The 16,557-nt window shown below is 36.9% G+C and overlaps 1 protein-coding gene across 11 annotated transcripts in view; it reads right to left on the bottom strand.

The window, feature by feature from the left end:
• Positions 1 to 16,557, bottom strand: part of UTRN (utrophin) — a 581,880-nt gene that overhangs the window by 84,511 nt on the left and 480,812 nt on the right. For all 11 annotated transcript variants that reach the window (XM_005552038.5, XM_005552041.4, XM_074037195.1 and 8 more), the window contains 2 exons: positions 3,491 to 3,552; positions 1,094 to 1,168 (listed from right to left, as the gene is read on the bottom strand). In XM_005552038.5, the coding sequence (XP_005552095.3) occupies positions 1,094 to 1,168; positions 3,491 to 3,552 (137 nt within the window). The remainder of the gene's footprint in view (positions 1 to 1,093; positions 1,169 to 3,490; positions 3,553 to 16,557) is intronic.

The following is a 16,557-nucleotide window of genomic DNA, read 5'->3' as shown; positions in this document are numbered from 1 at the left end:
AAGAGTCAAGGTCATCTCATTCTTCCTTGCATAGACTTATCTGGAGGTGTCTTTCAGCCCTTTAGACCTCTCTTCCATATATAGCTTAAGCTTTTCTTATTTTCAAGCTTTGCATTGCTGTTTTCTCTGAATGACATTATACCTCTCTTTCCTCAACTCTCTTCATGTAGCCAGCTTAAAATTTATTGCTAATTTCTGTTGACTTTCAAGGAGCAGATTTTTCAACCCTAACATATCATTTTTCAAAGCATAATTTTCAAAGCATCACTGAACTGCCTAGACATATATTAACAGTTAACAAAAGGTAGCAAACAAGAATATTTGGAACTTTTCAATTTACCCTATCTTAAAAGAATAGGTAAATACCACTTTCCATATCAACTATCTGACAAGGCCTAGGGTAGACTCACTCATTAGAACTACAACCACAAATAGAATCCAGGTAGCATAAATCTATATGCTAAGTATTCACATTGCTACTTAATTTAGGTTATTTTGGGGGGAAAATATCCTTTTGATGAAAGGACTGTCACAGAATTCCACTCTGAACACATCCTCCACAGGAAAAATGCATTGATAATACTAAATGTGTCAAGATATATTTAAAAGAAAACAGAGCCTTTTATCTAACTTGTTAAGGTGCCAGTTCAAATTTAGATCAGGAATGTGATTTTTTAGTGTTTCTTTATATACATTTGTCTCATACAAATTGAGACAAAATGGAACTCTACACTTCCAAATGGGCAAAAGGTACTGAAAACACATGACTTAATACTTTCTTTGATTTAATCCTCTTAAACTGGGTGGCAGCACAATTTTTGAAAAAGCTTTTTACATTACTCCTGTGTTTTGGTTAATTTTGTTCTCCAAGTAAGAATGGCATGTGTTCAGTACTGCACACTGATGGGGCAAGTAATAAAATATTTATAGAAACAAAACCAACTCCTTGAGTGAGGAACACTGAAAACCAGATTAACTCGGCAAACACTCCATCCTCTTCATTTATCTTTCTCTCTCTCTCTTTTTTTTTTTTTTTTTTTTTAAAAAAGGCAATTCAAGTAACAGATTGATTAACTTTGGTAGAATAACTTACAACATAGCGCTTTTTGTAGTCTTCGGATTTTGATTGCTGTACGGTAGGCAGAAAAACGTACATTATTCAGGTCAGCTGAAATAGAAAAAGGAACAATTCGAAGATAGGCTTATTATTGAATATATATTGAATGCCAAGAATGTATTTGGTTACTTTGGATGATGAAAAAATATTATGTCTGCCTGAAATAAAAAGTCTTCTCCCAAATTCCCCAACATGTATCCAAGAAAAAAATTAAATGATCTTAAGGACCATGTTGAGATACATCTCAAAGCAGTGCTACACAGAAAATTCTAAGAAAGTATTTTCAAACAGGTGTCTGGGCTCAGAACATGGTGGGTTGAGTACTTTGAAATGAAGGAGACTGAAAGGCCTCAGAAGTAAGGTCTCTCTGACCTCTGGGTCTCTTGTCTCCTGCCCCTCTTTCTCCTCCCAAAGTGATAAACAGAAATCAGAATTCCTCTTCCCCAACATGGGTCATAAAAACTAGAACTCCTCTTGCCCAAAGCAAGCCATAAAATCTAGCAAGTTCACTGTGACCTTCACCCTTCTCTCCTGAAGATTCTCCTGCAACAGATATCCTGTCCCTACAGGAATATGTGACAGGGAGAAGCCAAGAAGAATCTGAACAGATAGGCCTTGCTGGAATTCCCTTCTCAGTCTATTATCATTAAATTATACCCTTTCATCCAATCACAATTCAATGCAGTCATCCATTCCTCACTCAATCTAAGTGTAAAAATAGATACTTTTCCCTGTTGTCTTTGAGTCTTCTGAAGGCTCTCATGTCAGGTAAAACTTTGATTAAGTAAATTTCTTGTGCTTTTCTGGTTGACCTGTCTTTTGTTATAGGAGTGTCACTATGACCCTTATGATGGGTGAGAAAAGGTACCACCCCTTTCAGTTCATTGGTAGGAAAAAGAGGAAGGTAATGAAGAGAAAGCACAGCTTATTAAATGCACTGCACAGTAGGCAGAGGGCCCTTCCTTTTTTTCCCAATAAAGGAGATTTTCCTCCAGGGGCATCTGCCCCAAGGACACTTCATTTTCTTCCAGCCACACTGTCCAGCTCACTATCCATGAAGCTCATCTTAATTCTATGTTCCTCCCATCCTGATCGATTTGTTTTTCTGTCCTTTTGCAGATCTCGTTAAAATGATCCTATAATCAATATTCAACTCTTTGGAAACAACAGATATTGCAATTTCTTTCTTTGTCCCCTAAAGACAGAGTATCAGAGATTAGTAGAGTTAAAAGAAAACTCAGATATCATCAAAATTTGCCCCTTGTTTTACAAGCTAAGCAAACCAGTGATATGTCTTTTGTTTGTCCAACTTTTGCAGGACCCTTCACCCACCAAAATAAAAACTCACACAGAAGCCCAATAGTTGAAGAGATTAAAAAGGGGGCATCCCTTTTATTGAAACAGGAGAGAGAGGCTTCAGGTGCTGCTCTTCTCTCCAGCATCTCCTTAGTTACCCAAAGAGAAAACTTTAAAAAAACCCACGGAACCAAACAGAGGAAGTAGGTTAAACAATAAGTTGAAAGCCACATTGCCCTAGAAATTAAAACAAAATCGGAATTCTCATCTGTGTTTTCTTGCATTTTTGTATAAAAATGAATTTAGCTTTTAACAATTTAGACAAATTTAAACAAGGTGAGCTAAGTTGATGACATGTACTAAATAAAAAGTGAGCCAAAAGCAAATTTAAGGCAGTGAATTGAAGTTGGCTATATTGTAACTGTATATTTATGTATATATTTTTGCGTGCAAAGCTGAAGGTTAAGATGACTCAATACGAAGGAGGTAAAACCTACAATTACATTCCTCCCTGTAAATCAAGTCCTTTTGGCTCACATGATTTCAAACCACACAATTCTCCTAAGAAAGGCAATACTTGTTTATTGCATTGCCCTTAGAAGTTTAACTGCTTTTAAATGTCAATGACATGATTCTTTTAACATTAACATGCCATCTAAGAAAAGCTGGTGATTAGCTCCTATTTAAGAATATACAGTTCTCGGCCGGGCACAGTGGTTCATGCCTGTAATCCTAGCACTTTGGGAGGCCGAGGCGGGTGGACTGCCTGAACTCAGGAGTTCGAGACCAGCATGGGCAACATGGTAAAATCGTGTCTCTACTAAAATACAAAAAATTAGCCAGGTGTGGCAGCAGGCGCCTCTGGTCCCAGCTACTCAGGAGGCTGAGAAAGGAGAATTGCTTGAATCCGGGAGGCAGAGGTTGCAGTGAGCCGAGATCACACCACTGCACTCCAGCCTGGGCAACAGAGTGAGACTCTGTCTCAAAAAAAAAAAAAAAAAAAGAAAAAGAAAAAAAGAAAAAGAATACACAGTTCTCAGTTGTTTAGGTTAATGAATTACTATTAATAACACTTACCAAGGGATTGAAAGAGTTCGGTCATTTTAGGATGGTCCCAACAGGTGGTCTGTGTTTGATGGCTGGAAAAAAAAGGTAAAATTGTAAAAATAAACAAAAGATCAAAAAACATCATATACGCCAAAAAGGAAATACCCAAGTGGAAATGATTTTTTTTTCAAATTTTTAAAAATACATGCAAAATTACCCTCATTATGAACCATTCAGAAACCCAATGTCCAATTATTACTTAATATTTGAAACATCGGCCAGGGACAGTGGCTCTTCCTGTAATCCCAGTACTTTGAGAGGCCAAGGCAGGTGGCTCACTTGAGGTCAGGAGTTTGAGACAAGCCTGGCCAACTTGATGAAACCCTGTCTCTACTAAAAATACAAGAAGTAGCCAGGTGCGGTGGCGGTTGCCTGTAGTCCCAGCTACTCAGGAGGGCGAGGTGGAGGAGGTGAGTTTTGGGAGGTGGAGGTTGCAGTGAGCCAAGATCCTTTCACTGCACTCTAGCCTGGGTGACAGAGTAAGATACTATCTCAAAAAAAAAAATTAATAATAAATTTTAGCTAGGTGTGGTGCCTCACATCTATAATCCCAACACTTTGGGAGCCTGAGATGGGAGCCCAGGAGTTTGACACCAGCTGGGCAACATAGCGAGACCACATCTCTCTATACAAAAGTTTTTTATAAAATTTTTTAATAATAAATTTCATTTGAGCAACTACATTGTGAAAAGACAAATGAAATTTTTTGCTTTGCCCATTTCAAACAGAATTGAAACTAAAAATTAAAACCTAGATATAAAATGTGACTGTCACGAACCCTTGGGCCTTGACTTGATGTGGCCAGATCAATGCAGGCTCCAGAATACAACCATATCTGTTAAGCAGATGTAGATATCATTCAGAACAAATCCTCCAACAGCAGAAGTAGTGCTGTGAGAGTCACTACCCTTTAGAAGTCTCATCAGATTTTCAAAGGCTGCAGAAACAAGTTTAATCTGAATGACATCATCCCACAATCTATGGAGCCTCCCTCCTCTTCTACCTTGAGTCGAACCATCCTCTGTGCAAATCTACCCTTTCTTCTCTTCATGTGTATCTGGATTCCCCGCTCCCCTCAGGCAAGTGTCTCTTGCCACTTTGACTCGGTGTTCCTCTTCTCAGCTTCCTCCCATTAACCAGTATTATTATTTTCTATATGTATTAAACTATTTTCCTCATGTTCTTCACTTTAAAAGCAAGTTGTATACTTTCTCTGTTTCTGTAAATTTCCAAACTAATTCATACGTTAGATGGAACTTTTGGGGTAATAAACTGAGATTAAAACATAAATGGAATGCTTCAATTAAGTTTCTTAGGTAAACAGTTCATGACCTTGGTGGGTCAGTGGCCTTACATTTAAAAAGAGTTAACTGCCCCTTATCTAGGTCAGGGTATATTAATAACATAATAGTGCTCCAAAGACTTCTTAAATGACACCTAGTTCTTATAAAATTATTTAGTAAGTTAAATGAACCAGCATAGTACCTAAGACAGTGATATTACAACATTCATAAAATCAAATTCAAGAGAAATTAGTTTTTAAGCCTATGTAATATATCAAAAACTGGGGCATGTCAACTGGGAAAAGAACATCATCACTGTTACATACACACAGGTAACAAAAACCCCAAATAACTCAAACTTACCTTTGATAAATATTTAAAGTGTGTATTTGCAATTTGGTATGTATCCTGGAAATATTAGCAACTGGGTATGTATCCTGGAAATTCCAAGCTCTCAAACAAAATAATATAACTACAATGTGAAGATCTGTCTTAGAAAAAGGTGGAAAGTTGTCTGGCTCCTCTACCCAGATTCTTGACTTCAATGCAGAGACAAATACTTCTACTTCATAGTCCACTACCGAACACCAACAAAACCATTCCACCCTTTTGGTTTGATGGTAGTCATACTATCCAAATTGCTCCAAAGCCCATGGAGTGGGTACTGAAGTTGTTTGACCTAAATTCTTGGTATTCATCATTAGGCTCAGAGCTTTACAGAAATGCAGAGTCTCAGAAAAATTTCCTCCCTATCACCAACAAGTATGGAAGGATTTGCTGAGGAGGTAATGCAATTCCAGTAAGGCATCATGGGCTCCCGGTCTGAGAGAACTTACTAGGATTCATTGATCTCTTGTCTTCTCTTTCAGGGAATTTCAATCCCCATGACAACAGTATTGTCCAGAGACAGACATCCCATCATGAAGGAGCAAACCAAGGCTCAAGAACCAGGGAATTTCAATCCCCATGACAACAGTATTGTCCAGAGACAGACATCCCATCATGAAGGAGCAAACCAAGGCTCAAGAACCAAACTAAAGCCATCGGTCATGTAGAGCCAGACGTTACACTTAAACAACAAATATGCTTTCTCTGGAATTACAGGTGTGGGTCTTCACCTCACACAGCCTCTATATAATCACAAGAGGAAAATACCACTATTTCTCAGTCAGGCTGAGAACTGAGAATTCAAGGTGAACACCACTTGCTAATGGCTCTTTTTAGTGAAACCACTATTGAGAGCTGAGGGGAACACACACATTTGGCAAACAGATGGAGGGAGGGAACGGGCATCTCCCTTTGTGAATTCAATACCAGTTGATTCATTAGGCAGAACTGCCAACACAGAAAATAAATACAGCCTCTGGTTACAAAAGTATAACTGCCGCTTACCAAACAACAGAAATAAAAAACAGGAGATGCAGTTGGCTGCTGGTTTGTTGTTGTTTTTTTTTTTTTTAAAGTCAGGGGAGAAGGTTAAAGCAAAATCCACAATGAACCCAAAGGCTTAAAGTATTTGAACAGCTGGATAGCTCAGCTCCTCTTGCCAAAATGCCTGAAGTTCTCCCAGAGTAGGCAACCAAAACAGAATAGTAGCATTTTACCCCAAAATAACAACAGCTTGGGTTCTAATTAATCTCAAATATGAACAGGGAGTGGGACTTCATATTGTGCAGCTTGATAAGCTCTAAAATAAAATTATGATTTTATTACTAAAAATCCTCTTTTTAAAAGGCAACAGCCATGGGAATCTATCCAAGAATAAAATTAAAAAAATAAAAAATAAAAACCCAACAAAGTAGCAATTAACAGTTAAGTACAAAATCACATGAAGCAAACAATAGTGAGAACATGTGACATGTAACTAGGCTGGCCAGCCATCCAGTTTTGCCTGTGGAGGGAAAAATTGTGAAGGTCTTTGCTGTGGGCAAAAAATCAGTGGGTATCCTGTAAAGCTTAAATTCTCTCTGAGCTATTTTAAGCTCTGCAAACTGAAGAAAACAGATAGTAATGCAAATGATTTCTGTCCATATAAATGCAAATTGTGCCCAGGGGAATGCAATTGATTACTGTCCTGTGGATATTGACCAGTTTGTCAGCTTTGCGTCCAGAGGTAAACTCATTTTAGCATCCCTAATCTGACTATAAATAGGTGACACTTTGTATTCTCTTTGGAACCTATTATAACTTCTTACTGGTTCCCTTATTATGAGTTAAATGAAACATGCTCTTTTTGTATTCATAAAAGAGTCAAGATTTTTTTGCCTATTTTGAAAACTATACTTCAAGCAGCATAAATCCTGCTTTATACTAGATTGTATACAGGAATTGTACATCAGCATCCTGGTATAATTATTAAAAGTGCTCCCTTACTCTGAAGTGCCCCAGCTGGGATAACATATAATCTCTGCATTTTATGGACTTTATCAAAATATTAAGCCCATAAGGTTAAGAAGTAGTATATCCCTCCACCTATTATTATTCATAACAATGTGTACTGATAAGTCACAGAAAGTAAAATACAAATAATATAAGATTGTAGCACCAACAAATAAAACAAAAAAAGTTGTGCTGCAATACTGCCTAATATGTAACACAATGAACCAACAGCAAAGGACATGCACTTTTGATAGACTGGTAAAATATTGATTTCTGGGCAAAGGACTGCTCTGGGGAAGATACTTCTTAAACCCATTTGTCCTCATTAGAGTGGTCTGATATTTTTCCATGAAATCTTAAAGGATGATCAGAAGGCATCCTGCTTGTCCAAAAACTGACACTTAACAAATATACTTGTTACTAGCTATCCAATTTTATGCTTACAACTGGATTTTGTGAGGTTTGCTATATATCATTCCATTCCAATTATAATTATAAAGGCATATAACATAACAAAACTAAAGATGAGTTAAGTAAAAATACAAATGTGGGGACAAGAACTATGTATATTGCCCTGAGATAAGACAATCACAGAAAGAAAAGTATTTCTTCTTTGCTGTGCAAAGTAAAATATAACATACTAGGTCAGGATGTATTATATTAATCACAGTAATAACATGCTACTTGAGTGCTCAATTTGTACCAAGTAAACTTTTTTGGATAAACTTTTTCTATGTGTAAATTCAATTTGGATTACAATTCTGTGATTTGGGTGACAATACTGTCTCCATCTCACAGATGAAAAAAACTAGGGCAGAGAGTGCTTAGATAACTTGCTTGAGGTCCTATAGTAAGTAATAGAAACAAGATTTAAAGAGATAGTCTCATTTTAAGCCTAGACTCTTGATATGGAAGTATATTTGCATAATTAAGGTTTTAAAATATTTCTTGATGAATCTGTCCAAATTTGAGTCCATGGTCTATCATTAGAATCATTACAAATAACTTCATCTCCCTTGCTTCTCTCTCACCCCTTGCCAAGCCTGGATCAGCTCAATTACTTGCCTACTCTGGACCTGAGCAGCTGTGGATAAAAACTGGAGAAAATCACTCAACAGACAGACTTGTTTTACTTTAAATATGTGATTTCAAACCTCAAATGTCCAACTCCTGGCAACTGCACTACATTCCCTAATAAACTTGCCTTCCCAAACTCCAAAACAGAAATTCACTACTGCTATCTCTCTCCCCAAACTGGTTTCTTTCTCTGCCTTAGTATCATTTCACTTTATCTCACGCTTCATTGAAAACCGAAATACCACTAGATGAGGACTCTTTTCTCTCTCCACCAACTCAGGAAACCTCCCTCCATCTGCCAGTTTGTCATCCTCTCCCCCCTTTAACTGAGAAATTATCCCCCTTCTTACTAAAGGCCAATTCTTCCCAACGATTTCTTTAAAATTTCTTATGCTGCACTGTCAACCCCTCTTTCAAGAAGACTATCCTTTGTAGAATATAAATGTTTACAACGTGCCATCCTTAAACACACAAACACACACACGCACACACACACCTACCTCAAATCTACATTTTCTGCTAGTTATCACCTTTTTTCTCTCCTTCACAGACAAAATTCACCGATGAGTAGTGTACCACATCTACTTCCTCGTGTCCCATTCACCACTCAAGCCACTTCTGTTTGGCTTCTATCTTTTCTCCTGCATTCAAACTGGTCCTACAAATATTAGCTATGAACTCCATGGTGCCAAGTGGAGTGGCCATGCCTCAGGATGGGGAAAAATAAGAGACGAGAAACACTGTAAATAAGTCATATAGTGTATTAGAAGGTGGGAGGTGCTATGAGAAAACCAGAAGTCTCCAGAAAAGGAAGTTGACACAAGCAAAATACAGGTTCTGTTAACATCTACTTTATGTACACTTATAGAAGTTAGATATATACAGCAATCAGGCATGAGCTCCCAACTAATCAATTTTGCATTCGGCTGCCTAAAGTATGAAGAGTGAAAACAAATGTTGGCAATCTGATATGACATCATTTATTTGAGTAACACCTTCTTAAAGATCTGAGAGGTGATATACTTACTTTGGAATTTATAATCTTTTCAGTCCTTGTTTCACCCAAGACTAGAACATAGGAAGAATGTGGAGTACCCTCATCAATAACATCGATTCTTACTCTGTGCATGTGCTTCTGTGTGGGTGTGGGTTTGGGTGTGGGTATGTGTGCCTGTGTGGAAAAGCCCCTGGGGAGAGGATGGAGGTAATGGGTGAGAAAGCTGCAGGAGTAACTTATATATTCCTCAGGTTATACTCAACTTCCTCATCCACTCACAAACACTGTCTACAGTCCTCTAAGCTTTTAAAGGCAGGAAATCCATATACTTTTAGAAAAAAAAAAAATTAAGAGAAAAGTTAAGAAGTGTAGAGGTCAGGACTTCAAGAAAAAAAAAAAAAAACCATTCTGTCAAAATTCAAATAAGATATATGATCCCACTTGATAATAGGTACTGTAAAAGTTTAGAGTCTTCCTTAAAAATGCCATTAGTATCTCATGATAATGAAGACAGGAGGCAGGAAGACAACATTGTAAATAATGAATAATTCTGTAGGATTTGACTATAAAAGGCATTTAGGCTGGGCACAGTGGCTTATGACTGTAATTCCAGCATTTGGGGAGGCCAAGGCAGGAGGACTGTTTCAGGTCAGGAGTTTGAGACCAGCCTGGGCAACATAGCAAGACTCCATCTCTAAAAAAACATCCAATTAGCTGGGCCTGGTGGCATGTACCTGTAGTCCCAGCTACTCAGGAGGCTGAGGCAGGAGGATTACTTGAGGCCAGGAGTACAAAACTCCAATAAGCCATGGTTGCACCACTGCACTCTGGCCTGGGCAACAGAGTGAGACCCTGTCTCTTAAACAAGTAACACTTAAAATAATTTCACACTCAGGAGTAGATTTAAAGATACAAACATGGAAAGGACTATATAAAAATAAGCTACCATATCATACACCCCAAAATACAAGATGTCAATATTGCATTTTTGACTAATAGAACCATTGTTACAAAACAATAAGGCAAAGTTTATTTGTGTTTGTTTTTAAATAAAGTAGTAGAATTAATGATCAAAACTGATGTGCCTATGTGCGAGGGGAGGGATAGGTGATAATTGTCTTGAGGGTACTAGATTGTCTAGAAATACAAACATGCAAATACTCAGTAAACCCAGGGGAGCCTCTAGCTTGATAATATTTCTACATGAGCCCAGAATTCATAGGGAACCCCACCTCCCACCCAACCCTACCCTCATCTCCCTGACTCTCAAACTGGGGAGATTCAGACCATCAGCCAAATTCCTGTAGGTCACTGGTTGTTGCACTGGCCCTGGGGAGCCTTGCATGCCCCTATCTGAAGGTGTTAACACCAGGACTATGTTCCCACAACAGTTGAGGGGATCACTGTATCCCTTAAGTTTGCTTTTAAAAGCTGGATTTGTAGCTTTTAGCTTTTTATTTTAAGATAAATTACTACTTTATCTCTTTCTTTTATGTATTTTTAAAAGCAGGGATTAATTACTTCTAATTTTTTCTATATGGTTATACGAAATCTTTTACTGTATTATTTTACTTTATAATCAGCATATTTCTATTTATTTTACAATTTTAAACATTATTACTTCTGTACTTTTGCTAATTGCAATGGCAGTTTTAAAAATTTAATCTTTATAGAGTATAGGTATTTTTTTCCCTCTCTGAATGGCCCCACAGTGATCCTACCTAGATTGTATGGTAGAATACTAACTGTATCCCTTACCCTAAAATTCAAATTGCCCAGTAAGGCTGATGGTGCCATTATAATGCAATAGAGTTGGGTAATCTAGAAGATTCCAAGCCAAAATACTACTCCATGGCCCAACAATATGTAGATTAATGGCAGTGAAGGTGATATTTTAAGTCCTGAACTACCTAAGGTCTCTCAAAGACAATGTCAATTCCACCTAAATTACCTCAATTAACTAGGACACCAGTAATACATAAGATTTCTTCTCAGTGATGGTTTGCTGGCTGCTGCAGGGCAGGCTTTCTGCTGTTTGGATTTTTAGTTAGCCAAGGTATGCTTATGCTCATTTATCTGAAGCCCCTCCAAGCCCAGGACTTTAGTGATCCTAAGGTACTTACATTCTTTCATAGATCAATTTTGTTCTTACCTCTCCATCAGCAGAGTTGGCCCAGTGAGTTTTAAATATTTATTTTCAATAAAAACAGAGTCACAGACTATTAGAAAAACAGACTCTCCGGTACATTTTTCTTATGCTTCTATTTCATTTATTTCTTTATCATTAAAATCAAAACCACAAGCTCCACTTCTGGAAAGAGATTCAAAGTGTGGCCCAACAGTTCTTCACTTAAAAAACTGGAACCGAAAAGATACCATCCCTCATCTTCACGGAAGAGGGAAGGCAGAAATAAAGACTGCTGTAGGGGCCCTTTTGGAGAGAGCTATCTTTATTTTTTCATTGTTAATTATACCTTTGTTATGGGTTTATTCTGTTCTGGGATAAGTTTTCTATAACCTTTAATGATAAAATGCTTTATGTTAATTCTTTGCAGTTGCTGTTACACATACTTTGTTAGCTTTCATTTTCCTGTTAGGTTGAGTATTTGGAGATTGCCTTGCTGATAACTCCTCTCTGCCCTTCTTTAGGGAAGGACTATTTCTCCTGTATTGCCTAAGCTGGTACACACTTCTTCTAAAGAAATATGCATGAATTCTCTCCTCTAGACGGTATGTGTAGTTCAGCCAAGACAAGTTTATGTAATCTACACAAATGAACTGTATGACTGAGATAAAGATCAACTACTCGCTCCCCAAGATTTTACAACTATTACAAACTTCATTTCCTTTCAGTTACTGAAGGATTAGGGGAGGTAGAGGGTGGCCTTGGGAAATGAGAGGGGGTCTAAAAGAGCTTTGCAGGATTATCAATAATGGACACAAGAATAGAAAATAAAAGTAAAAAGAGAGATGTAATAAATTGAGGATAATCTTCATTTGAATCCTCTCAAAGAGGGAGTTAGAACAAGGGAAAGAAATGTTAAGACTGCGAATTTTATAGATATAGACAAGCTTATGCTGGTTATATTTTGCAATATTGAGGAATGTCAGTTTTAGAAAATGTGACATGCATGGTGTATATATAACCAGAGGTTACTAATATGTTCATAATGAAAGCTGTGTGTTGTGTGATATTGTACATTGTATTTAGGGTTCTATGAAGAATTAACGTGCGCACTTCAGACTCCAGTGGGAAAAACCGAGCTATAGAATTGTTAAATTGTGATGGTGACACCTTGTCACAAGAACAGAATAGTCAACCTTAGCAAAACTAAAGGCTTACTGAAAAGTCAACAACTCAGGCTTTAGAGAAGATGTCATAAGGAAAAAGGAAAACCTTATTTCCTAACTATACCTTACTAAATTCTGTTAAATACTGCGACTTACCAACAGGCCAGATGTATAGAGAACCATCTGTGTTTCAAGTCCCTTAGGACTCACAAGCCAGCTTTGTTGGCCATCTTACCCACAGATACTTAAATCTACCCATTGACAGAAATCTTCGGACCATGTGAATGGGGAAAGATAGAGGAAGGCCAAAGAATATGTTTCCCCACCTCAGAGCTCCTCTCAATGTCCAACTGGCAAGGACTGTGGGAATGACATCTTCCTATCTATGAAAAAGCACCTTTCTCCATTACCAGACCACAGTGTGAAACTGCTTTAAACATTTAGAAAATAGATCCTCCTATAGAAATTAGCCTATGGAAAAGCCTACACAAGGGCAGGGTGGAGTACTGGAAAAAGCATGGGCTTTGTCCTTGGACGGCTGGGCGCAGTTGCTGGCACATAGGAGGTGCATAGTAAATGGTAACCAGTCTACAGTATGAAAGAAAAGATGTTTGCTCATACTTTCTCCACTACTATCCTCCTTCCTAAATATAATGCTTCATCCTGTTCAAAGTTTCCATGGGACTAAAAACTTCCATCCTCTGACTCAACTAATATTGGGGCCAGGACACAGCACCGCATAGTGATCAGGAGTTCAGGAGCTGTAGACAATCCCTGGGTTTGAACACTAGCTCTTCTACTTACCGGCTATGTAATCTCAAGCAAGCTGTAAGTGTGCTTATTAACTACTTTTAATGCAGTTATTGATAATTCATTAAGCCTTATCCGTAAATGCGGGTAATTATAGTACCTATACTTCACTTGGCTAATGAGAGAATTAAAAGTGATCATCTATGCACAAGATTCAGCACAGCACCTGGCAAATGACTGTTCAAAAATGTAATTTATTACAATGATCATTATTATTTCCCACAGCAAATATTTATTATTATTATATGTTACATTATTTCTGTGGCAAACTGAGAAGTGGTGAATTTTACATGATTAATGTGATGCATTAAGAAAGTTCAGCCGAACCCAAAGCTTTCATTCCTCTTATCCCTCATACTCCCTGGAAGTTAACTTTTAGCTGAGGAAATGAACAACTTGTGCAAAATACATAACCAAAAATTTACAATGAGAGAGATCTGGCTTTTACGGCAGATTATCGTATATTGTGAAGGCAGCAAGAACCATTTTAAATTTTCTTTTCCTCTGTCTTTTTTTTTTTTTAAAGGAGACAGAGTTTCACTCTGTCGCCCATACTGTAGTGCAGTGGTGTGATCATGACTCACTGCAGTCTTGACTTCCTGGGCTCAAGTGATCCGCCCACCTCAGCCTCCTGAGTAGCTGGGACTATAGGTGCATGTTACCATGCTCCGCTAATTTTTTGTAGAGATAGGGTTTTGTCATGTTGCTCAGGCTGGTCTCGAACTCCTGGAGGCAAGCAATCCACCTGCTTCGGCCTCCCAAGCATTAGGATTATAAGCATGCGCCACTGCACCCAGCCCCATTTTAAATGTTCTTAAACCCTGAATACAATGAGCTCTCATTGCACTATACTAGGAGAAAAGAAATCACTAGATCGGTTTCAGAAAGTCTACCTTAGGGGCAGCAAATAAAATTTTCGAATGTTAGTATTAACTCAGGATATTAACAAATAGAGGGATTTATACTATATAGACTAGTTTTTAACTTAAGATATTAATAAATTGAGGGATTTATATTATATAGACTAGTTTTAACTTAAGATATTAATGAATAGAGGGATTTACACTATATAGACTCTTTCAGTTCAGATTTATATTCTATCATTTTCTACACACATGAGTCATGGAGCCACTGTAGTGCACTTCAAAATATTAATAAGGAATTACCTAGAGAGACAGAAATGCAGTGGGAAGCCAGCAAAGTGGGTTTTAAGTGATCTATAAAATTAAAATATGACATAAAAATAATTTGTCCTTCCTAGTCTCCTTTCAACTTTCTGGCCATATTTTAACAGTGAATACATAGATGATATACTTAAACATCGAAAACATTGAATATTTCTACCTGAATATTATTTTTTGTTGGCCATAAACATTCTAAATTTGCCCCAGGGAATTCTCCTTGCATGGCAATCATGTGAAATTTGTTTTAAACATTTTTCTTCTACTTTTGAAGTCATGCAAAGGGAAGTGTATATTAAAAGCTTTTTCATTCACCGTTTGCTTGGTTATTAATTTGGGAATTAAACTTTGTTTTCATAACAATTCTTCACACATAAATACTGGCTTTTATAACTCTAACTTCAGAATTTGATGTTCCTTCTTCATGAGGAAATAAACTGTTAAATTACACAATGAAAGATCCTGGTTAAACAAGTTTTGTGAAAATGGGAAATTGCTATATACAAATGGGCACATTTCTAAAAATTTGAAAGACTTAAAAGACATTTAACACTAAAACTACATATATTTTAAACAATCCAATCTTTTACTGGTGATGGAGAAGATTTTTTAGACTGCTACAGTCCTAAACGTTATTATTTAAAATACTGGCCATCATTATATTATATCTATTTTCCAGAGCTGGTAATAGTGCTCTAGCCAATGGGAAGCCAGGTAAAGCTAACTTTTACTCTGCCAATCTGCCCCATAAGAACTCTGCCCCATAAGAACAAGAACACAATCCTATTAGATCCTTCCAAAATTATAAACATTTTGAACTAGAGAAATTCTGATTTAGACAATTTAATTCTCAGTCGTATATAATTAACCTGAACATACGGAAATTCATTTTTAAAAAAGAGCTAAAATTAAGGATGGACTTTAAAAGTGCCAAACCACACAGATAATCATGATAGAAACATAAAGCAAGAGATTTAATATTTTCTTTATCTAGTAAAATCCATATACTAGATCCAGTTTGCATTTTTAAAAAATCAGATGATAAAGGATTCTAAGTCAATTCAATAAGTAATTAATTTCAATTAATTTGCATGACCTTCTTGAGTTTTGTATAGTACATGCATTAATTTTCTATTGCTGCTACAAAAAAGTCTCCCTGGGATAAAATCAAAGTTGATAGGGCTGTATTCCTTCTCTGGAGGTTCTAAGAGAGAATCCCATTTCTTTGCCTTTTCCAGATTCTAGAAGTTGCCTGCATTTAAGGATCATGTCCGCTTCCTTTACCTTCCAAGCTAGTAGCTAGCATCCTCAAATCTCTCTTTGTCTCCTCTGCCACTCTTAAAGGCCACTGGGATTACATTAAACCCATCAGGATAATCCACAATAATCTCCCTAATTAAAGGTCAGTTGATTTGCAACCTTAATTCCATTTACGACCTTAATTCTCCCTTGCTATGTAACCAAATATTTTCATAGGTACCAGGGATTAGGATGCAGGCATCTTTCGGGGGTTGGGAGCAGTTATTATTTTGCCTACCACAGTACATCAGATTTATATCTAAATTTGTAATACTAAATTCAAGTCAATATTCACCCAAGCGAATTAAAGTTCTCTAATACTATTACTATTATTATTGTTATAATGTACAATAAAAATGTAAACAGTTTTAAATGTTTTCAGTTAGACAATCACATCTTCTTTCACTAGAGACATGCCAACTTATCCAGCGTCTGACCTCTTCCCATTCTTACGTGGGCAAATTTGACACCAATCAATTGCTTCAATACCTTGTTCTCAACTCAGTTCACAACTCAGTGCATTGTAGGTTATACACTGATAAAAATATTAAACTCCCATAAGATAATATAATATATATTGCTTATTATATTTATTATATATTAGGCAAACCTGTTTTTTACTCTGAGCTTACATCTCAGACTGAAATAAAAAATTATTAAGAAAAGACTATTTCACTAACATGGACTTCACACAACGTTTTCAGGAAGTATATTGGAAGA

The sequence above is a fragment of the Macaca fascicularis genome, chromosome 4, assembly GCF_037993035.2.
Source record: "Macaca fascicularis isolate 582-1 chromosome 4, T2T-MFA8v1.1".
Taxonomy (NCBI): Eukaryota; Metazoa; Chordata; class Mammalia; order Primates; family Cercopithecidae; genus Macaca; species Macaca fascicularis.
The sequence above is the reverse complement of the archived record's forward strand: the minus strand, read 5'-3'. Positions and strand labels throughout refer to the sequence as shown.